This window comes from Poromitra crassiceps (assembly GCF_964638095.1).
Source record: "Poromitra crassiceps genome assembly, chromosome: 11".
NCBI classification, from domain to species: Eukaryota; Metazoa; Chordata; class Actinopteri; order Beryciformes; family Melamphaidae; genus Poromitra; species Poromitra crassiceps.
In genome coordinates this window covers 51,607,772-51,630,271 of record NC_139643.1, presented here as the reverse complement: position 1 = coordinate 51,630,271, position 22,500 = coordinate 51,607,772, and the positions used below count along the sequence as shown (strand labels likewise).

Below are 22,500 nucleotides of genomic sequence, written 5' to 3'. Positions count from 1 at the left end.
TTTTTTTTTTTTCGAATTTCGACTTTCAATAATAAAAGTCGACCTTGATAATAACAACGATTATTCGAAAATTCGAAATTCGATGCCCATCCCTAGTGAACACACTGTGTCATGTGACATGCAGTGAAGCTTTCACAACAAATAAATACAGTTGGCTCTAGTTGAAGGGAGACTGCAGCCAGGCCTGTTACTCATTCCTTTAGCCATATTAACACGTTCACTGCCGTGGACGAGATATCTCGTCAAGCAGAAACCAACGGTTGACTGCCAATGACGAGATATCTCGTCCAAAATTTTTTTTTTTTTTTTTGACGGTGGGACATCGATCAACCCCTTTTACATCTCCTATTAAAATATGGGAGGTATTGAATGTGTATAATCTATTTTACCGACCCACTAAGTGGCGACAGTGCTCTCCAGACGAGAGAAAGCCAAGCAAAAACAGCCGCGTGAGGAAGCCATTCTCATGAAAATGGATTGGCGAAAACGCTTTCGCTTTCGCGCAGGGAGCTGGCGGTGGGGGATTGCAAATTTTCATAATAGATTATGGGTGCAACACACTTTGAAACACGCAGCATACATGTAAATAAGACCAGAATCGCAAAAGCTTCATCAAAGCTCTCAACCGAAACCCCAAGAAACGAGCGAGCCCATCCAGACTCGCCCAAAGAGCGGCCGCCAGCAGACAGGCAGCAGCAGCAGCAGCAGCAGAAACTCGCTTGTGACACGCCCGCTGCAGAGCCAGGGAGGCAGGAGGAGAACACACACGGAGGGAGGAGTTTGAAGGAGAGGGGGGTTTCCTGCTGTTATGGAGGAAATTACTGTTCAAAACTATTGTTTAGATGTCTGACGTCTTACTGATGCCAAAAATGAATGGTTAAAGTGACTGTTCTATCGAATTTCACAAAAAGCCATTTATCTCAGCTTAAATTTTCAGACGCTGAAACCATGCTGTATTCAAGTGCTAATGCCTACATAACTACTAACTCTACAAACTAACTCTTTTAGACAGAGAAAGCACACATTCTATTAGTTCTTTTGAGATATTTTGTGTTCACAAAATCTTAGCAGAAAATAATCCTCGGCTGTTGAAAGATGAGCCAGAATCCTCAAAAAAAAACCTTGGCAGAAGCTACCTACAGTAAAAAAAAAAAACGGCTGGCAGTGAATGTGTTAATATGAATGATTTGACTTTACTGATAAATATTGCAAATATTGATGCCTCACCAGCATCCTCCCCTAAAAAATTCACAGCATTTCACAGCTATTTTTCCTGCAACCCACTACATGTATTTGACTTCCTGTAGCTTTTTAATAATTTATTTTTGTCTAACTCACTGCAGGTTACATAGCATCTGCCATCTTACCACAGGCGTGACATCATAATGTCTTGACTCAAGCCTGTAAGTAGCCTGTAAGTAGCCTAGAGAGAAAAGAGTCAAGGTGCAACTTCGACTCCATTAGTTCGAGGTCCTCGACCTAGACTCTAGGATACAAGCTCTTAGAGGCAGAGATCAACTTTCTGATAATCATCAGACAAGCATCAGGAAATGACATTCACTTTAATATCATGTGTCTTCACAAATCAGTACTGTCATAAGCCCGCTGTCGCTATTCACTTAAAACCCTGATTGCACCTCCAGGCTGATAAACAGTGTACCTTGGTCTCCTGGAAGACAAATACATGTTTAAAGTGGAAATATGTGAGATTATTATTATTATTATGATTATTATTATTTATTGTATTTTTTTTTTTTTTTTTTACTTTTGTGCTAACCTCATTGCTGTAGTGTTTCTGCGCTGCTCTTCCAAGAGAGTACCTGTCACTCAAACATTGGGGGGCCAAAGTCCAATATAGTTTAACTTTGGGAGCAAACCCTGGCAAAAAATCAAGATGGCGCCCTGGCTGTTACACGTTGTTTCCACCAGGGGGACGAGTCCCACACTAATGGAGATTCAGCTAAATCATGTCAGGACGATGTTTGAGTTTAATGAGGGGGAGGCGTCAACCGTCCTTTGACTCTCGCAACATCATGTAGACTTGTCACCGTCATCCATAAAAGGTTCAATAACACAATGCGAAGCCTCGGCAATAACGGCTAAAGGTCAGGGAGAAATTGCTGTCCGTTTCAATTAACGGATGTCCCATATCACGTTTGTAGCCCTCTTCCTCAGTGTATGTAGCGTAGCCTCTCCCCAGTCGATAACACCGGACAAATGTGCTGAAGCCTCTGTGTGAGACGTGCATTGAAAGATGTATGCTTTCTATGCATGCTTTATTGAATGGGGCCAAAGTCAATGTGGTGTCTGAAAGCCATGTTCTTTGTTGGGAGATGAATGCCCCCATTCTGTCTGGCTGTACTCTGGGCTGTAATAGAGGCCACTGAGCAGTATCCATTATACACTGAGCACTGAGCAGCATCCATCACACAGTGAGAAACCACTGAGCAGCATCCATCACACAGTGAGAAACCACTGAGCAGCATCCATCACACAGTGAGAAACCACTGAGCAGCATCCATCACACAGTGAGAAACCACTGAGCAGCATCCATCACACAGTGAGAAACCACTGAGCAGCATCCATTACACAGTGAGAAACCACTGAGCAGCATCCATCACACAGTGAGAAACCACTGAGCAGCATCCATCACACAGTGAGAAACCACTGAGCAGCATCCATCACACAGTGAGAAACCACTGAGCAGCATCCATCACACAGTGAGAAACCACTGAGCAGCATCCATCACACAGTGAGAAACCACTGAGCAGCATCCATCACACAGTGAGAAACCACTGAGCAGCATCCATCACACAGTGAGAAACCACTGAGCAGCATCCATCACACAGTGAGCACTGAGCAGCATCCATTACACAGTGAGAAACCACTGAGCAGCATCCATCACACAGTGAGAAACCACTGAGCAGCATCCATCACACAGTGAGAAACCACTGAGCAGCATCCATCACACAGTGAGAAACCACTGAGCAGCATCCATCACACAGTGAGAAACCACTGAGCAGCATCCATCACACAGTGAGCACTGAGCAGCATCCATTACACAGTGAGAAACCACTGAGCAGCATCCATCACACAGTGAGAAACCACTGAGCAGCATCCATCACACAGTGAGAAACCACTGAGCAGCATCCATCACACAGTGAGCACACTGAGCAGCATCCATCACACAGTGAGCACTGAGCAGCATCCATCACACAGTGAGAAACCACTGAGCAGCATCCATCACACAGTGAGAAACCACTGAGCAGCATCCATCACACAGTGAGCACTGAGCAGCATCCATCACACAGTGAGAAACCACTGAGCAGTATCCATCACACAGTGAGCACACTGAGCAGCATCCATCACACAGTGAGAAACCACTGAGCAGCATCCATCACACAGTGAGCACACTGAGCAGCATCCATCACACAGTGAGCACTGAGCAGCATCCATCACACAGTGAGCACACTGAGCAGCATCCATCACACAGTGAGCACACTGAGCAGCATCCATCACACAGTGAGCACTGAGCAGCATCCATCACACAGTGAGCACACTGAGCAGCATCCATCACACAGTGAGAAACCACTGAGCAGCATCCATCACACAGTGAGAAACCACTGAGCAGCATCCATCACACAGTGAGCACTGAGCAGCATCCATCACACAGTGAGAAACCACTGAGCAGCATCCATCACACAGTGAGAAACCACTGAGCAGCATCCATCACACAGTGAGAAACCACTGAGCAGCATCCATCACACAGTGAGAAACCACTGAGCAGCATCCATCACACAGTGAGAAACCACTGAGCAGCATCCATCACACACTGAGAAACCACTGAGCAGCATCCATCACACACTGAGAAACCACTGAGCAGCATCCATCACACAGTGAGAAACCACTGAGCAGCATCCATCACACAGTGAGAAACCACTGAGCAGCATCCATCACACAGTGAGCACACTGAGCAGCATCCATCACACAGTGAGCACACTGAGCAGCATCCATCACACAGTGAGAAACCACTGAGCAGCATCCATCACACAGTGAGCACTGAGCAGCATCCATCACACAGTGAGAAACCACTGAGCAGCATCCATCACACAGTGAGAAACCACTGAGCAGCATCCATCACACACTGAGAAACCACTGAGCAGCATCCATCACACAGTGAGAAACCACTGAGCAGCATCCATCACACAGTGAGAAACCACTGAGCAGCATCCATCACACACTGAGAAACCACTGAGCAGCATCCATCACACACTGAGAAACCACTGAGCAGCATCCATTACACAGTGAGCACACTGAGCAGCATCCATTACACAGTGAGCACTGAGCAGCATCCATCACACAGTGAGCACTGAGCAGCATCCATTACACAGTGAGCACTGAGCAGCATCCATTACACAGTGAGCACTGAGCAGCATCCATCACACAGTGAGCACTGAGCAGCATCCATTACACAGTGAGAACATCAAGCAAGGTCCTCATCATACATTTGCTTTGAAAGCCTCTGAGAAGGTCAGAATTCATAAATCATTGAAACCTCCACTCGTCATATTCCGGCTGTTCAAGTAGAATAGTGGTTGGTGCACAAGGATGAGGGGGAGAAGTGTTACGTGCTTTTAGGTCTTTTCCTGAAAGTAAAGAGATGTTTTCTGAGCTACGCAGGAAGCACAGATGGCTGAAATCTCGGAAGAGGCTCAGCTGATAGTGATGCGCAAATTCATGTTGGCCAGGACCCAGGATCAGGTTTATTTACAGTGACCCAGGATCAGGTTTATTTACAGTGACCCAGGATCAGGTTTATTTACAGTGAGAGCCATAAGGATGGGATTTCTCTTTTTATGGGAAGGTGCTAATTATGCCCGTGTGTCACACACGCATTTTAAAATGAGACTGAACTATGGTGAGTTTGGGCCTTATAAGGTGGTACCTCTAAAGAATGGTATAAGGTGGTACCTCTCCCCCCCCATCAACTCAAATCAACTCTCAATAACTGTCAATAGATGAATGACTTCAAAACCGTTTACATTTTGAGAGTTGATTTGAGTTAATGAGTTATTCATTTGAGTTAGTGTGGACCAGTGATGTCACTGGTCCACACTTTAACACTCAATAACTGTCAAATTAAATGACAGACTTCAAAACCGTTTACAGTTTTCTGATATACTACTGATGTTCTAATGATACAAAGCTGGTTGAAAATGGGCAGAGTGTTCCTTTAATGGCCTAGTTAGTAGTTGTAGAATATGATCATGCAGAATAAAGTGCTTAATAATGACTCATAAACAACCAATATGCTAATATGGATGCTAATAAGCCAACTAGTTTAGTAGAATGATTTGTACCTTAACACGTTCACTGCCGGAGATATCTCGTCAAGCAGAAACCAACGGTTGACTGCCGTGGACGAGATATCTCTTCAACAAAAAAAAAACAAAAAATTTGACGGTGGGACGTCGATCAAACCCTTTTACATCTCCTATAAAAATATGGGAGGTATTGAATGTGTATAATCTATTTTACCGCCACTAAGTGGCGACAGTGCTCTCCAGACTAGACGAAGCCAAGCAAAAACAGCAGCGTGAGGAAGCCATTCTCATGAAAATGGATTGGCGAAAACGCTTTCGCTTTCGCGCAGGGAGCTGGCGGTGGGGGATTGCAAATTTGCATAATAGATTACGGGTGAAACACACTTTGAAACACCGGCAGAAAGCCCAGAATCGCACGCAGCTTCATTCCAGCTGAGCTCACAACCGAAAAACGAGCCCCATCCAGACTCGCCCAAAGAGCGGCAGCCAGGCAGCACAGACAGGCAGGAGAGATTCGCTTGTGACAAATGCTGCAAAGCCACCAGAGACACACCCACGGAGGGAGGAGTTTGGAGGAGAGGGGGGTGAGGGTGCTGTTATGGAGGAAATTACTGTTCAAAGAACTATTGTTTAGATGTCTGATGTCTCACTGATGCCAAAAATAAATAGTTAAAGTGACTGTTCTATCGAATTTCACAAAAATGCATTTTTCTCAGCTTTTCTTCTCAGACGCTGAAACCATGCTGTATTCAACTGCTAATGCCTACATAACTACTAACTCTACAAACTAACTCTTTTAGACAGAGAAAGCACACATTCTATTAGTTCTTTTGAGATATTTTGTGTTCACGAATTCCTAGCAGAAAATAATCCTCTGCTCTTGAAAGATGAGCCAGAATCCTCAAAAAAAACCTTGGCAGAAGCTACCTACAGTAAAAAAAAACTGTTGGCAGTGAATGTGTTAATATAAAGTTTTACCAAAGAAGCATATCAAGACAAACTGATACAGGAAACCCTGGTGGAAAATTAGTGGAAGATCAATGTGTAGTTTTTATCTGTTTGAACTCTTGAAATGCTTCACAATGATAATAAGTTAATAACCATATGTTTTGGTCAGTTACAAGACTGCGCTATATATATATATATATATATATATATATATATATATATATATATATATATAGTATACTGTAGACTAGAGGAGCTCCACTAAAGACCTAAAAAAGCAAGCAGAGTTTAGCTTCAGAGAGAGAGAAAAAGCAACAACTAAAACCTAAAAACACTCTGGCAGCTGGACGCCTTCGAGGAAGAAAGATTGAACAGCAGTGTTGAGACTGGAAAAAACGCTGAGAAGAAGAGAGGCAGTATGTGTGTCGTTATCCCCAAATGGTCTATCGCCCTCTAACAACACACTCCAGAGAGAGAGAGAGAGAGAGAGAGAGAGAGAGACAGAGAGAGAGAGAGAGAGAGAGAGAGGAGAGAGAGAGAGAGAGACAGAGAGAGAGAGAGAGAGAGGGAGAGAGAGAAAGAGAGAGAGAGAGAGAGAGAGAGGGAGATGAGAGAGAGAGAGGAGAGAGACAGAGAGAGAGAGAGAGAGAGAGAGAGAGACAGAGAGAGAGAGAGAGAGAGACAGAGAGAGAGAGAGAGAGAGAGAGACAGAGAGAGAGAGAGAGAGAGAGACAGAGAGAGAGAGAGGGAGAGAGAGAGAGAGACAGAGAGAGAGACAGAGAGAAGAGAGATGAGAGAGAGAGAGGAGAGACAGAGAGAGAGAGAGAGAGAGAGAGAGAGAGACAGAGAGAGAGAGAGAGGAGAGAGAAGAGAGGAGAGAGACAGAGAGAGAGAGAGAGGGAGACAGAGAGAGACACAGAGAGAGAGAGAGAAGAGAGAGAGAGAGAGAGAGAGAGAGAGTCTTCTAAGCACTCTGTTCCACACAGCAGTCCCATCATCAAACCAAGTGGCGGTTGGCTGTGAAGCAGCTCGGGGGAAACAAGGAGAACAAATTGTTTGGATTTGTAACGGACAACGTTCAAATGGAGTTTATCCCAGCGGCCTGACTGAGACAAAGCAGAGCTGTTGGGATGGCAGTGCCATTTCACCCGCCTTAGTTTTCGCTTTGCAGTATCAGTATAATCCAGCACACCACACTCGCATATTCATTTACTCCTTACAAATCCACTGTGTGAATGTAGTGGTTTTTACCATGGTGCCAATTAAGTACTGCAGCCTCTCTCTCTCTCTCTCTCTCTGTTCCTATGTTTTCTCTACAGTAGAGACACATCATGTCATGGATATAAGCATTGTTTTTAAACCTTCACTCATACATTATGTTCTGGATACTTTGGAATTGTCAATAGTGTTGTTTTTAAACTACTTCACTACTTCTGTTGTATCCTATTGACTGAATCAATAAATCAAAAAATAATCGATTATAAGATGCATCGCGATGCGGACGTGCACGATTCTGCATCGATTCACAAATGTCAAAAATGGATTATTTAAAAAAAATAAGAAATCGAATAAAATATAATGGAAGTACATGCAGTTGTTTATTAGGATCATAATACAATGCAATTACAAATGCACTTTTATTTTTAAAAGTAGCCACACAGTGAGAAAAAAAAGAGAAGTGAGAAAAAAATAAATCATGTATTGCGGAAGAAAAAGTGATGCATCGATTGAAGATGCATCGAGATGCATCGATAATCGTAATCGAATCGAATCGTAGCCCTCTGAATGGTAATCGAATCGAATCGTGAGGCCAGTGACGTTGTGCTCACAACAACAGCCACTTCCGGGTAGACAACCGGCGACTGATGAGTGAATCTGGAGGAGAAAAGAAGGTCTTTGTACGTCACCAGTGTTGGTTTTGGCAGGCGGAGGCTGTTACCATGACAATGCTGCGGCAATAAGCCAGTGTCTTATCTGAGGGTGTTTTGTCTTGTTGTGTCCTCTACAGTCTGTGCTCTCAGCAGAGTCTGCCTGTGACCTATCAGGCCTGCGTCATGACCAAAGACTGCGACGCCACCGACTGGTCCGAGTGGTCTGCGTGCTCCAAGGAGTGCTACGACCTCAACGGGCCCCCGGGCCAGCGCAGCCGCACCCGCCAGGTCAGCCAGTTCCCCCTGGGCGGCGGGGGGGAGTGTCCCGAGCTGGAGGAGAGGGAGCCCTGCACCCCCCAGGGAGACGGAGTGCCACCATGTATTGTGTAAGTGTTGGAGAGGCGTGGGCAGAGGAGTAGGAGTAATAATAATAATAATAATAATAATAATAATAATAATAATAATAATAATAATAATAATAATAATAATAATAAAGTCAAAGTAAAACATAGTTCATCTAAAATTTTAAAAAAGTAATTCAAAAGAGTTAGGCTCTAGACCAGTGGTGCCCAACCAGTCGATCGCGGTCTACTGGTCGACCGCGGACTCACCCCAGGTTGATCGCGTCAAAATATATATATATATATATATATATATATATATATATATATATATATATATATATATAATCAAATAAAATATAATGGAAGTACATGCAGTTGTTTATTTTAATTATGGATCGTAATACAATGCAATTCCAAATGCACTTTTATTTTAAAAGTAGCCACACAGTGAGAAAAAAGAAAGTGAGAAAAAAAAATCATGTATTGGGGAAAAAAAGTGATGCATCGATTTAAGATGCATCGAGATACATCGATAATCGTAATCGAATTGAATCGTAGCCCTCTGAATCGTAATCGAATCGTGAGGCCAGTGAAGATTCACAGCCCTAATGTCAAGTGGTTGTGGGACAACGAGAAAGTGTTGTGAGGTTAGTTACTGCAGGCTGGAAACGATGTGTGTGTGCGTTTGCGATGTTGAAACTGGACTGGTAGATCTCTCGGGAGGCTGGCTACTTGAAAAGTAGATCTTCGGTCAAAAAAGGTTGGGCACCCCTGCTCTAGACATTTCACATGAACGATATAAATAGTTCAGCACACAGGTGCATGTGATTAGGCCGCAGCACAGTGACGGGTAACAACACGGCTGGTACCTGGGACAGCGACGGGCAGTCCTCTGGCTCCAGGGACGCCGCTGAGATCAGCACCACAGACAGCTCCCGTAAAGCTCCTGCCACTGACAGCTGCAGTTGTGCTGGTCCAGTCAGCTCAGAGTCTGACAGTACATGCTGCTCTGGCCCAACAGAATAGAGAGCAGCCTACTCATACAGGACTGTACATACACATTGACTCTCCCCCCATGACATCATGAGGTGATAATATTCTATGATGAAGTTGGCAAGCAGAGCTCAGGGTATGGTACATGCTACAGTATCCAAGAGGCATATAACCCATATATTTACTACACCAATCATATGGTCATTTCAGAGAGAGGTTTTTATGGGCCGAGTCAGCCATAATGTGAAGCAGTAAATCAGCGTTCATCCACTGTAGGAGGAGGAGCAGGAGGAGAGGTGAGACCCTGGTGGGCAGCAGCTCACACCATTTTATTATTTGATTGAAGCATTCCTCTGTGAGAGGGTCCCCATCTGTGCTGCTCAGAGACCCCACCATGCACTGCTCTCCCAGGGGCCTCATTGTCCCGGAGCAGAGAGAGACAGAGAGAGAGAGAGAGAGAGAAAGAGAGAGAGAGAGGGAGAGAGAGAGAGAGACAGAGAGAGAGAGAGAGAGAGAGAGAGAGACCTTGCTCATGAATATGGAGGCTTTCATTGGTGACCTCAAATGAATTCCATTATCACCAGCGAGATGGAGGCAGGGTGCACATCTTCTGACCTCAGGGTGGGACCATAAAGCCGACTGCACTGAGTTCAGTCCCAGACACAAACCCGGCCATATAGAAATGGCCGTTGCGATTAACAGTCTTCTTTCACTGGGGAAGGTTCTGGCCTGAGAGTGCTCTGCATTCTGCGTAAATTGCTCTGCCCCCGAGGCTGATTGTAAACAGAGATCTAAGGTCAATGACATGAACAAGTCATTCAAACAACACTTTAGAAATGCTTTGCCAACCACTCAGCTCACCCAGACACAAGCTAATGATGTTCACTGGCTGGAAAAAGCCATCTAGCTACATGCTTCATTATGACAACAACATGCTGCGCTAAAAGAAGCTTTTGCATGATAGGCTCCATTTTGAAGATTCAACCACAGTATGATCCATTTACAGTGCCATAGTCAAACAGCAGTTTAGTGGTTAAGAAAACATGGCTATTATTTCAATGAAGAGAGTGTAGCACACACAAAACATTGAAGGCAAATCTGAACACTTCAGGCGTTCATAAGACATTACAAACAGGTGTAAGCACATTGTGAGTGCATGATCATTATTAGAATGAGATCTTGATATACATGTAATAAAATAAAAAAATGAAGGGTTGTATATCATAAATGACATACTATTAAATTAAATTAAGTTCACCTACTTTGCCTCTAATCAGATTATGAATCTGCTGGTAATGCAACACAGTGCACTTCATGTATTGATAAGTGATAATATAATATGTCAAATATAGCAATTCATTTGGAATATCTGCTCTATGCATCTGGATGATGATCTAGATCTAGATGGTCAGTAGTCTACTCACTCCCTGTGTCCTGTCCCCCTCAGATACAGCTGGAAGAGCAGTGAGTGGACAGAGTGCAGGGTGGACCTGCTGCTGAGCCAGCAGGATCGACGGCGGGGGAACCAGACGGGGCTGTGCGGAGGAGGGATCCAGAGCCGAGAGGTGTACTGTGTCCAGACCAGTCCAGACACACCCCCCAACCTCAGCCCAGACACGCCCCCCAACCTCAGCTCACTCAGGAGCAAAGAAGGTGACGTTTCTTAGCACGCCTCCTAGTGGAGCAGATTATAGAAGAATCATTCACATCTGGAAAGAAGCACCAAAATTGGCGCAAATACTCCTTGGGGACTGTTCTTTCTGATAACAAGGGCAAATCCGGCCCAGGACCATGTGGAAACCGCGGGGGCAAGCATACCGCGCTAGGAGGCAACTAGCCTACTCCTGTGCCCCCTCCCTTGCTATTATCTGAGCTCCCAATGCTAAGACATTAGGCAATACCTCCACTCCAAGGTTTCTTTTCTATTTCCACATTCATATTTATGTCTATGATTCATACGCCTCAGATAGTCATTCATTAAAGATGCTTGCACAACACTTAAGCAGAAGGAAGGTGCTACGCGTATCATGTAAACATCATAAAGCATGACCACATTCATTTTGAGATATTAGCAGCCTATGACTTATTAAACAATATCACTGCATTTTACATTCATGTGCCACCAGAATATATGCTTATTGCTTTATGCAGATTGCTTTACCACACAGAGCATGGGCTGTTTTTACTTTGCAAGTAATCCAAAACTGTAGCCTCCTCCAGTATTCTAACTGCATAGTTTCACCTTGACGTTAGCTTACCTGCTCAGACGTTAGCTTACCTGGTCACAATGCATACTGAAAGTGAAAAGGGTCTTAATTTTCGAGGCACAGTAAACAACTTTATACAGCACATGTTCTGACGTGGTCTTGTCACAGCAGCACCATATCATCTCTGTGAAAGTAGACGTGAAGTTACTGTAAGCTTCTGGATCATCTGGTTAGGTCTGAATTTCACACACAAACAAAGCCATGTGATCTGCTGCAGCTCGGCAGACAGACGCTGATAATATCCTCCTGCATCGCCAACCATGTGTGAGGCAGAGCGGGAATTAAGATGGGTTTTACCCCATATTAAATCTGCAGCTGAGCTATATGAATATGCTAATGTAGCACTAATGCACACGGCACACAGCGAGGGGACCAGATGAAATATGAGCTTTTGCCTAAATTAGTGGCATTACTCAGTTTGGGTAGCAGGAAGTGGCTGCGTAGCACGGCCGTGCTTATCCAGCGTCCACACACTGAGTCCCAGTCCATCTGCTGCTGGTGGTGCTGGTGCTGGTGCTGCTGGTGGTGCTGGTGGTGGTGGTGGTGGTGGTGGTGGTGGGGGTGGTGGTGGGGGTGGTGGTGGTGGTGGTGGTGGTGGTGCTGGTGCTGCTGGTGGTGCTGGTGGTGGTGGTGGTGAGCGCGGAGGGGGCCAGTGGTGCTGGAGGCTGGACTGGCCACTGCTTGTAGAAATGATTCAAAACAGCTACTGCACGCCAGACAGACACTGTCATGTTTCAGTGTCAAGACTCCATATTGTTAAAGGAACACTCCGCCCATTTTCAACCAGCTTTGTATCATTAGAACATCAGTAGTATATCAGAAAACTGTAAACTGTTTTGAAGTCTGTCATTTAATTTGACAGTTATTGAGTGTTAAAGTGTGGACCAGTGACATCACTGGTCCACACTAACTCAAATTAATAACTCATTAACTCAAATCCACTCTCAAACTGTAAACGGTTTTGAAGTCATTCATCTAGTTTGACAGTTATTGAGAGTTGATTTGAGTTAACGAGTTATTCATTTGAGTTAGTGTGGACCAGTGATGTCACTGGTCACTCAATAACACTCAAATTAAATGACAGACTTCAAAACAGTTTACAGTTTTCTGATATACTACTGATGTTCTAATGATACAAAGCTGGTTGAAAATGGGCGGAGTGTTCCTTTAATATCATCCTCACACTTTCCACACTGTCTCTGTATTAGCATGCGTGCTGCCAACATTATGCTGTGAAGAAGACGGGGGATTTCTGGGATTAATGCATCCTCACTAAAATGTAGCCTAGCTTTGAAGTGTTATTTAGCCGCCTTCCTGACATGCCAGGTCATGTGGTATCTAGTTACCACAAACGTCGCTCTGGCTGTCAAACTAAGCGCGCTACAGCCTCGGAAAGAGAGTAAACCTATCGAGACCTACCTGTATGCTCAGAAACACCCATTTGATTGGTATCGCTATGAAATCGTGAGATGACGGGAGAAATGACCAATCGCGAGCACAGGGTTAAAAATAGATCGTGAGCACAGGGTTAAAAATAGATCGTGAGCACAGGGTTAAAAATAGATCGTGAGCACAGGGTTAAAAATAGATCGTGAGCACAGGGTTAAAAATAGATCGTGAGCACAGGGTTAAAAATAGATCATGAGCACAGGGTTAAAAATAGATTGTGAGCACAGGGTTAAAAATAGATCGTGAGCACAGGGTTAAAAATAGATTGTGAGCACAGGGTTAAAAATAGGGAGATTTATGTATTCGTATGAAATAGGAAAGTGACGCTCCAGCCAAGCTGCCCTGTCTGCATGTTAACACGGTAATTGCTATGGAGGGTGTTTTTTGGGTGCACGGGATACATTAATGAGGGCGTTATGACAGGTGAAACGTAGCAGCCAGGGTTTGGCCGAGAGGCGTCTCCTACAAAGGAAAGAGAGAAGTGAGAAGGAAGTCTAAGGAAGAGAGAGAGTGTGATAAATGAGGAGGGAAGCAGTGCTCCAGCTGCACACTGCTCTCCTGTCCTCTCCTCTCTGTCAGACAGCTTTGGTGCTAGTGTGTCTCTGTCCTCTCCTCTCTCACAGACAGGTTTGGTGCTAGTGTGTCTCTGTCCTCTCCTCTCTCTCTCAGACAGGTTTGGTGCTAGTATGTCTCTGTCCTCTCCTCTCTCACAGACAGGTTTGGTGCTAGTATGTCTCTGTCCTCTCCTCTCTCACAGACAGGTTTGGTGCTAGTATGTCTCTGTCCTCTCCTCTCTCACAGACAGGTTTGGTGCTAGTATGTCTCTGTCCTCTCCTCTCTCACAGACAGGTTTGGTGCTAGTATGTCTCTGTCCTCTCCTCTCACAGACAGGTTTGGTGCTAGTATGTCTCTGTCCTCTCCTCTCTCACAGACAGGTTTGGTGCTAGTATGTCTCTGTCCTCTCCTCTCTCACAGACAGGTTTGGTGCTAGTGTGTCTCTGTCCTCTCCTCTCTCACAGACAGGTTTGGTGCTAGTGTGTCTCTGTCCTCTCCTCTCTCACAGACAGGTTTGGTGCTAGTATGTCTCTGTCCTCTCCTCTCTCACAGACAGGTTTGGTGCTAGTATGTCTCTGTCCTCTCCTCTCTCTCAGACAGGTTTGGTGATAGTATGTCTCTGTCCTCTCCTCTCTCTCAGACAGGTTTGGTGATAGTATGTCTCTGTCCTCTCCTCTCTCACAGACAGGTTTGGTGATAGTGTGTCTCTGTCCTCTCCTCTCTCACAGACAGGTTTGGTGCTAGTATGTCTCTGTCCTCTCCTCTCTCACAGACAGGTTTGGTGATAGTGTGTCTCTGTCCTCTCCTCTCTCACATACAGGTTTGGTGCTAGCGTGTCTCTGTCCTCTCCTCTCTCACAGACAGGTTTGGTGATAGTGTGTCTCTGTCCTCTCTCACAGACAGGTTTGGTGCTAGTGTGTCTCTGTCCTCTCCTCTCTCTCAGACAGGTTTGGTGATAGTGTGTCTCTGTCCTCTCCTCTCTCACAGACAGGTTTGGTGATAGTGTGTCTCTGTCCTCTCCTCTCTCACAGACAGGTTTGGTGCTAGTGTGTCTCTGTCCTCTCCTCTCTCACAGACAGGTTTGGTGATAGTGTGTCTCTGTCCTCTCCTCTCTCACAGACAGGTTTGGTGATAGTGTGTCTCTGTCCTCTCCTCTCTCACAGACAGGTTTGGTGCTAGTGTGTCTCTGTCCTCTCCTCTCTCACAGACAGGTTTGGTGCTAGTATGTCTCTGTCCTCTCCTCTCTCTCAGACAGGTTTGGTGATAGTGTGTCACGTTTAATTTTAGCTCCCTCCTCACTTGGCCACTGCATCCTGTAGATGCAAGCCTTTATCCATCCCCCCGTGCACACTTCAACCCCTCGTCTGGTCTGTTTCTCTCATTCCTTCAGACTCATCTTAAAATAGAGGGGTTTCAGGTGGCAATCATCATAAGATAGTATAGTATACTATAGTATACATAGTATATACATTACATATATATACTATATATACAGTACTATATATATAGTATACTAGTATAGTATACATGCATTTGCTACCAATATGGTTCTGGCTGCTGCTGTCATTTGATTACGATCACTTGTTAATATACTATTGTCAGCTGTTATTGTCCTGCCAAGATGGCCGTAACAGTCTCCCCTAGTCTCCCCTAGTCTTGTTTATTAGCACAATATGCTACATGTAGTATGTAGATATGAAGCTCCACAGATCTAGGACACTGATTCTCTCTTCTACATCTCCATATCAAGGACCCCTCATTTAGTCCACTTTAGGGCCATGGACTCCAGTGGCTATATCTTCCGACAGGCGCTATCCCGCATTGGTGCTTGCGCATCAGTTTGCGCATGCTTTAAGGCATGGGAAGATAGCCTTGCGCCGTCCGCCAGTACAGTTATCACAGGCATGCGCTTGTGTCCGCCCCCAATTTGCATTGCGCACGGCGTTAAACGAGCGTAAACGCTAAATTAGCGCTTTTGGGAAGATAGAGGCCCAGATCTCTTGAATAGGGGTGGGAATCGCTGAGTAGCTCACGATACGATATCGTCACGATACTTGGCCCTCGATAACGATATATCACGATACTGCGATACTGCGATACTGCGATATATTGGAAGACGATACATCACGATACCTGTGTAACAAGTGAAAAAAATACCTCTGAAGGCAAAAAATCATGTATTATGCATTTATTAGCAGAATTGACATGAACTCTCTGAGTTCACTCACTCACTCATACCATTTTCGATACCACGGAGGAAAAGTTACACATTAAGTCTTTTTATTATTACTATTAAAACAAGAAAACCTATATAACCTACCTACCTACCTATATAATTTCTAAAAGTAGATATTAATGATCAAACATTTCCATTCATGTAGCCTACAGTAGTTATGTTTTTGTTTCAACTACAAACATAAATAAAGTCAACTTGAAACTATGTTTCAACTACCACACACAGCATAATATTTTAGCCTGTTTATTAAAAAAAAAAAAAAAAAAAAAAATTAATAAACATATCGATACTTGGCGCCAGTGTATCGATAACGTATCGCGGGTGGAAATATCGCGATAACGTGGGTATCGATATTTTGTCCCACCCCTACTCTTGAACTCAAATCTGATAAAACTTCTATACGATTTTGTCCAGAATTCCATATCTCTAGGTAGAGAACAGTGAAACTATCATCAAAATAGTCGTCCTTCTACATTCCCTAATTGTGTCCTAACTTCTTGTAAATGAAATCATGGTGACTTTTAAGAATTTGTCCAAACTCACGTGAGTGTGCGAGCACGCTCACAACAAGAGTTCCACTTGGGTGCAGGGCCAACACAAGTCACAAGAGCAAAGATGGAGCAGGCCAGCTTCCAAAATGTCCTTTCAAAGATTTAACAAGTCACCTGGGACAGAAGCACAACATTTCAGCTTCAAGCCTTCATCAGCGTTGCCACAATTTGCTAATTTGCTGGGGACTTCCTGGAACGCCGAAAACCCCTGGGGGTCCATGGAGCCCACTTTGAGAATTCACAAATAGTTTGTTCAATGTTAACTCAAGCTTCAACTTGTTTGGAGTCGAGACTAGAGCGAAAGCCAAGACACTTTTGTGTCGCAGTAACCTACATTTGGAAACAAATCCACCTGATCATAATGACCTACCTGTCCTGCACTACAATCATATTTTTTGGGGGGTATCTTTCGTTTTATTTTTTCAGTTTTGTCTCCAATTGTAGTTTCTACTGGCCAATTCTCCGCAGCCTGCTAAACCAGCTGGTCACGTGAACTCACATTTCATTTCACGTGACCGCCTGGTTTACCAGACTCAATTCTCCCTGCTGTCCCGGTCGTTGCTCCCCCGCCTCTGCCAATCTGGGGAGAGTTGTAGACTAGCACCTGCCTCCTCCTCTACATGTGCAGTCGCCAATGTCTATTACAAGTTGTAATAGACGTGCATAAAATCACACGCAAAGAGTCCCTGAAGAATCAGCCCCAAATAGTTGTCAATTTGTTAAGCGAGCTAAAGAAAAAAGTCCCTCAAAATAAGTTTTAAGTTTTAAGAACTACGATGGTTCCCAGTTCCTGCAGTGCCAAAACAACAAAAAAGGCTGCAGTTGAACCAACTGTTCCTAGAATATGAAAAGGTTTGTGCAGTCTGGAAGCACCTCATGATGCTTTCAGACGTGGTTGTTAGCAGATTTATGAGCCTCAGAACTTCAAAACAGGTTATGTGATCTGAATGAATGAATGAATGAATGAATGAATGAATGAATGAATGAATGAATGCACTGTAAGACCACAGTCGCTCTGCAATTTCAGCTATGGACAATTTCATTGTGGTGAGTCCAGGAGGGAGCTCATGGAGGGACTCTGTGGTCCTGATTAAGCTGATGTAATCTAACCCTTTGCTTTCAAGGATGATCAGCAAATCCCAGGTGACTGAGAGCGGATAGTCCAGCCGCTCATGTCTTTGAACTCACTGAGGGCTCCTGGCAAACAGGGCTCCCAGTCTGATTAGCACAAGCTACCACCTACTGTCTATCTACATCTACATCTACCACCTACTGTCTACATCTGCCTGCCTCAATCTGATTTACTTAGATTTATTTAGACCTGAAAATCTGTCTCAATCATTCAGGGATTACCGCTGGCTTTACCCTGTGCATTATGAACACCGAAACACTGTTGAAATGTATTTTCCATGATCATAAGCATAATAATGATGATATGATTCATCCTCCCTGCCAACACAGTATCAGACACTGTTTCTTTCCAAGCATCTTAGGTTACTCTCTGTGGGGGGTCTTAGATATGGACAACTGGGAAAAAGGCTGCTGTGGGGTGTGTGTGGTGGTAGGCGGGGGAGGGAGGGTGTGTGTGGTGGTAGGCGGGGGAGGGAGGGAGGGTGTGTGTGGTGGTAGGAGGGGGAGGGAGGGAGGGTGTGTGTGGTGGTAGGAGGGGGAGGGAGGGAGGGTGTGTGTGGTGGTAGGAGGGGGAGGGAGGGAGGGTGTGTGTGGTGGTAGGAGGGGGAGGGAGGGAGGGTGTGTGTGGTGGTAGGAGGGGGAGGGAGGGAGGGTGTGTGTGGTGGTAGGAGGGGGAGGGAGGGAGGGTGTGTGTGGTGGTAGGAGGGGGAGGGAGGGAGGGTGTGTGTGGTGGTAGGAGGGGGAGGGAGGGAGGGTGTGTGTGGTGGTAGGCGGGGGAGGGAGGGAGGGTGTGTGTGGTGGTAGGCGGGGGAGGGAGGGAGGGTGTGTGTGGTGGTAGGAGGGGGAGGGAGGGAGGGTGTGTGTGGTGGTAGGCGGGGGAGGGAGGGTGTGTGTGGTGGTAGGCGGGGGAGGGAGGGAGGGTGTGTGTGGTGGTAGGCGGGGGAGGGAGGGTGTGTGTGGTGGTAGGAGGGGGAGGGAGGGAGGGTGTGGTGGTAGGCGGGGGAGGGAGGGAGGGTGTGGTGGTAGGCGGGGGAGGGAGGGAGGGTGTGTGTGGTGGTAGGAGGGGGAGGGAGGGAGGGTGTGGTGGTAGGCGGGGGAGGGAGGGAGGGTGTGTGTGGTGGTAGGCGGGGGAGGGAGGGAGGGTGTGTGTGGTGGTAGGCGGGGGAGGGAGGGAGGGTGTGTGTGGTGGTAGGAGGGGGAGGGAGGGAGGGTGTGTGTGGTGGTAGGCGGGGGAGGGAGGGAGGGTGTGTGTGGTGGTAGGCGGGGGAGGGAGGGAGGGTGTGTGTGGTGGTAGGCGGGGGAGGGAGGGAGGGTGTGTGTGGTGGTAGGAGGGGGAGGGAGGGAGGGTGTGGTGGTAGGCGGGGGAGGGAGGGAGGGTGTGTGTGGTGGTAGGCGGGGGAGGGAGGGAGGGTGTGGTGGTAGGCGGGGGAGGGAGGGAGGGTGTGTGTGGTGGTAGGAGGGGGAGGGAGGGAGGGTGTGTGTGGTGGTAGGCGGGGGAGGGAGGGTGTGTGTGGTGGTAGGCGGGGGAGGGAGGGAGGGTGTGTGTGGTGGTAGGAGGGGGAGGGAGGGAGGGAGGGTGTGGTGGTAGGCGGGGGAGGGAGGGAGGGTGTGTGTGGTGGTAGGAGGGGGAGGGAGGGAGGGTGTGTGTGGTGGTAGGCGGGGGAGGGAGGGAGGGTGTGTGTGGTGGTAGGCGGGGGAGGGAGGGAGGGTGTGTGTGGTGGTAGGCGGGGGAGGGAGGGAGGGTGTGTGTGGTGGTAGGAGGGGGAGGGAGGGAGGGTGTGTGTGGTGGTAGGCGGGGGAGGGAGGGAGGGTGTGTGTGGTGGTAGGCGGGGGAGGGAGGGTGTGTGTGGTGGTAGGCGGGGGAGGGAGGGAGGGTGTGTGTGGTGGTAGGCGGGGGAGGGAGGGAGGGTGTGTGTGGTGGTAGGCGGGGGAGGGAGGGTGTGTGTGGTGGTAGGCGGGGGAGGGAGGGTGTGTGTGGCCGCCACTCGGAGGTTCTTCATTTGGCGGCTGGAAGCTCAGTGCAGCGTGGGGAAGTCTAGACCATCTGGCAGCAGAGTCACCTGAGCAAGGTCAGCCTGCAAGGAGACAGCCATTAATCAGCCTGTGTTACGGCCGTGGAGAGCTGCTTCAGACCGGCCGAGGAGGGAGCAGCACAAAGAGGCAGCTGTGTGCCCACATGTGCAACACCAAGCGCTCGCATAGTTTGATAAGGAGGGGGTCATAGTTTGATAAGGAGGGGGTCATAGTTTGATAAGGAGGGGGTCATAGTTTGATAAGGAGTGAGTCATAGTTTGATAAGGAGTGAGTCATAGTTTGATAAGGAGGGGGTCATAGTTTGATAAGGAGGGGGTCATAGTTTGATAAGGAGGGGGTCATAGTTTGATAAGGAGGGGGTCATAGTTTGATAAGGAGGGGGTCATAGTTTGATAAGGAGGGGGTCATAGTTTGATAAGGAGGGGGTCATAGTTTGATAAGGAGGGGGTCATAGTTTGATAAGGAGTGAGTCATAGTTTGATAAGGAGGGGTCATAGTTTGATAAGGAGGGGGTCATAGTTTGATAAGGAGTGAGTCATAGTTTGATAAGGAGTGAGTCATAGTTTGATAAGGAGTGAGTCATAGTTTGATAAGGAGGGGGTCATAGTTTGATAAGGAGGGGGTCATAGTTTGATAAGGAGGGGGTCATAGTTTGATAAGGAGGGGGTCATAGTTTGATAAGGAGGGGGTCATAGTTTGATAAGGAGTGAGTCATAGTTTGATAAGGAGGGGGTCATAGTTTGATAAGGAGTGAGTCATAGTTTGATAAGGAGGGGGTCATAGTTTGATAAGGAGGGGGTCATAGTTTGATAAGGAGTGAGTCATAGTTTGATAAGGAGGGGGTCATAGTTTGATAAGGAGTGAGTCATAGTTTGATAAGGAGGGGGTCATAGTTTGATAAGGAGGGGGTCATAGTTTGATAAGGAGTGAGTCATAGTTTGATAAGGAGTGAGTCATAGTTTGATAAGGAGTGAGTCATAGTTTGATAAGGAGTGAGTCATAGTTTGATAAGGAGGGGGTCATAGTTTGATAAGGAGGGGGTCATAGTTTGATAAGGAGGGGGTCATAGTTTGATAAGGAGGGGGTCATAGTTTGATAAGGAGGGGGTCATAGTTTGATAAGGAGTGAGTCATAGTTTGATAAGGAGTGAGTCATAGTTTGATAAGGAGGGGGTCATAGTTTGATAAGGAGTGAGTCATAGTTTGATAAGGAGTGAGTCATAGTTTGATAAGGTGGGGGTCATAGTTTGATAAGGAGTGAGTCATAGTTTGATAAGGAGTGAGTCATAGTTTGATAAGGTGGGGGTCATAGTTTGATAAGGAGTGAGTCATAGTTTGATAAGGAGTGAGTCATAGTTTGATAAGGAGTGAGTCATAGTTTGATAAGGTGGGGGTCATAGTTTGATAAGGAGGGGGTCATAGTTTGATAAGGAGTGAGTCATAGTTTGATAAGGAGTGAGTCATAGTTTGATAAGGAGTGAGTCATAGTTTGATAAGGAGGGGGTCATAGTTTGATAAGGAGGGGGTCATAGTTTGATAAGGAGTGAGTCATAGTTTGATAAGGAGGGGGTCATAGTTTGATAAGGAGGGGGTCATAGTTTGATAAGGAGGGGGTCATAGTTTGATAAGGAGGGGGTCATAGTTTGATAAGGAGGGGGTCATAGTTTGATAAGGAGTGAGTCATAGTTTGATAAGGAGGGGGTCATAGTTTGATAAGGAGGGGGTCATAGTTTGATAAGGAGTGAGTCATAGTTTGATAAGGAGGGGGTCATAGTTTGATAAGGAGGGGGTCATAGTTTGATAAGGAGTGAGTCATAGTTTGATAAGGAGTGAGTCATAGTTTGATAAGGAGTGAGTCATAGTTTGATAAGGAGGGGGTCATAGTTTGATAAGGAGGGGGTCATAGTTTGATAAGGAGGGGGTCATAGTTTGATAAGGAGTGAGTCATAGTTTGATAAGGAGTGAGTCATAGTTTGATAAGGAGGGGGTCATAGTTTGATAAGGAGGGGGTCATAGTTTGATAAGGAGGGGGTCATAGTTTGATAAGGAGGGGGTCATAGTTTGATAAGGAGGGGGTCATAGTTTGATAAGGAGTGAGTCATAGTTTGATAAGGAGGGGGTCATAGTTTGATAAGGAGTGAGTCATAGTTTGATAAGGAGGGGGTCATAGTTTGATAAGGAGGGGGTCATAGTTTGATAAGGAGTGAGTCATAGTTTGATAAGGAGGGGGTCATAGTTTGATAAGGAGTGAGTCATAGTTTGATAAGGAGGGGGTCATAGTTTGATAAGGAGTGAGTCATAGTTTGATAAGGAGGGGGTCATAGTTTGATAAGGAGTGAGTCATAGTTTGATAAGGAGGGGGTCATAGTTTGATAAGGAGTGAGTCATAGTTTGATAAGGAGTGAGTCATAGTTTGATAAGGAGGGGGTCATAGTTTGATAAGGAGTGAGTCATAGTTTGATAAGGAGGGGGTCATAGTTTGATAAGGAGGGGGTCATAGTTTGATAAGGAGTGAGTCATAGTTTGATAAGGAGGGGGTCATAGTTTGATAAGAAGGGGGTCATAGTTTGATAAGGAGTGAGTCATAGTTTGATAAGGAGGGGGTCATAGTTTGATAAGAAGTGAGTCATAGTTTGATAAGGAGTGAGTCATAGTTTGATAAGGAGGGGGTCATAGTTTGATAAGGAGGGGGTCATAGTTTGATAAGGAGGGGGTCATAGTTTGATAAGGAGTGAGTCATAGTTTGATAAGGAGTGAGTCATAGTTTGATAAGGAGGGGGTCATAGTTTGATAAGGAG

The 22,500-nt window shown here is 46.0% G+C and overlaps 1 protein-coding gene across 1 annotated transcript in view; it reads left to right on the top strand.

The window, feature by feature from the left end:
* The window catches only part of thsd7aa (thrombospondin, type I, domain containing 7Aa), a gene marked incomplete at both ends in the record, with an annotated part of 165,192 nt that overhangs the window by 63,972 nt on the left and 78,720 nt on the right, over positions 1-22,500 (top strand). Inside the window, 2 exons of the mRNA XM_083646090.1 lie at positions 8,281-8,529; positions 10,928-11,133. Of these exons, the coding sequence (XP_083502216.1) occupies positions 8,281-8,529; positions 10,928-11,133 (455 nt within the window). The remainder of the gene's footprint in view (positions 1-8,280; positions 8,530-10,927; positions 11,134-22,500) is intronic.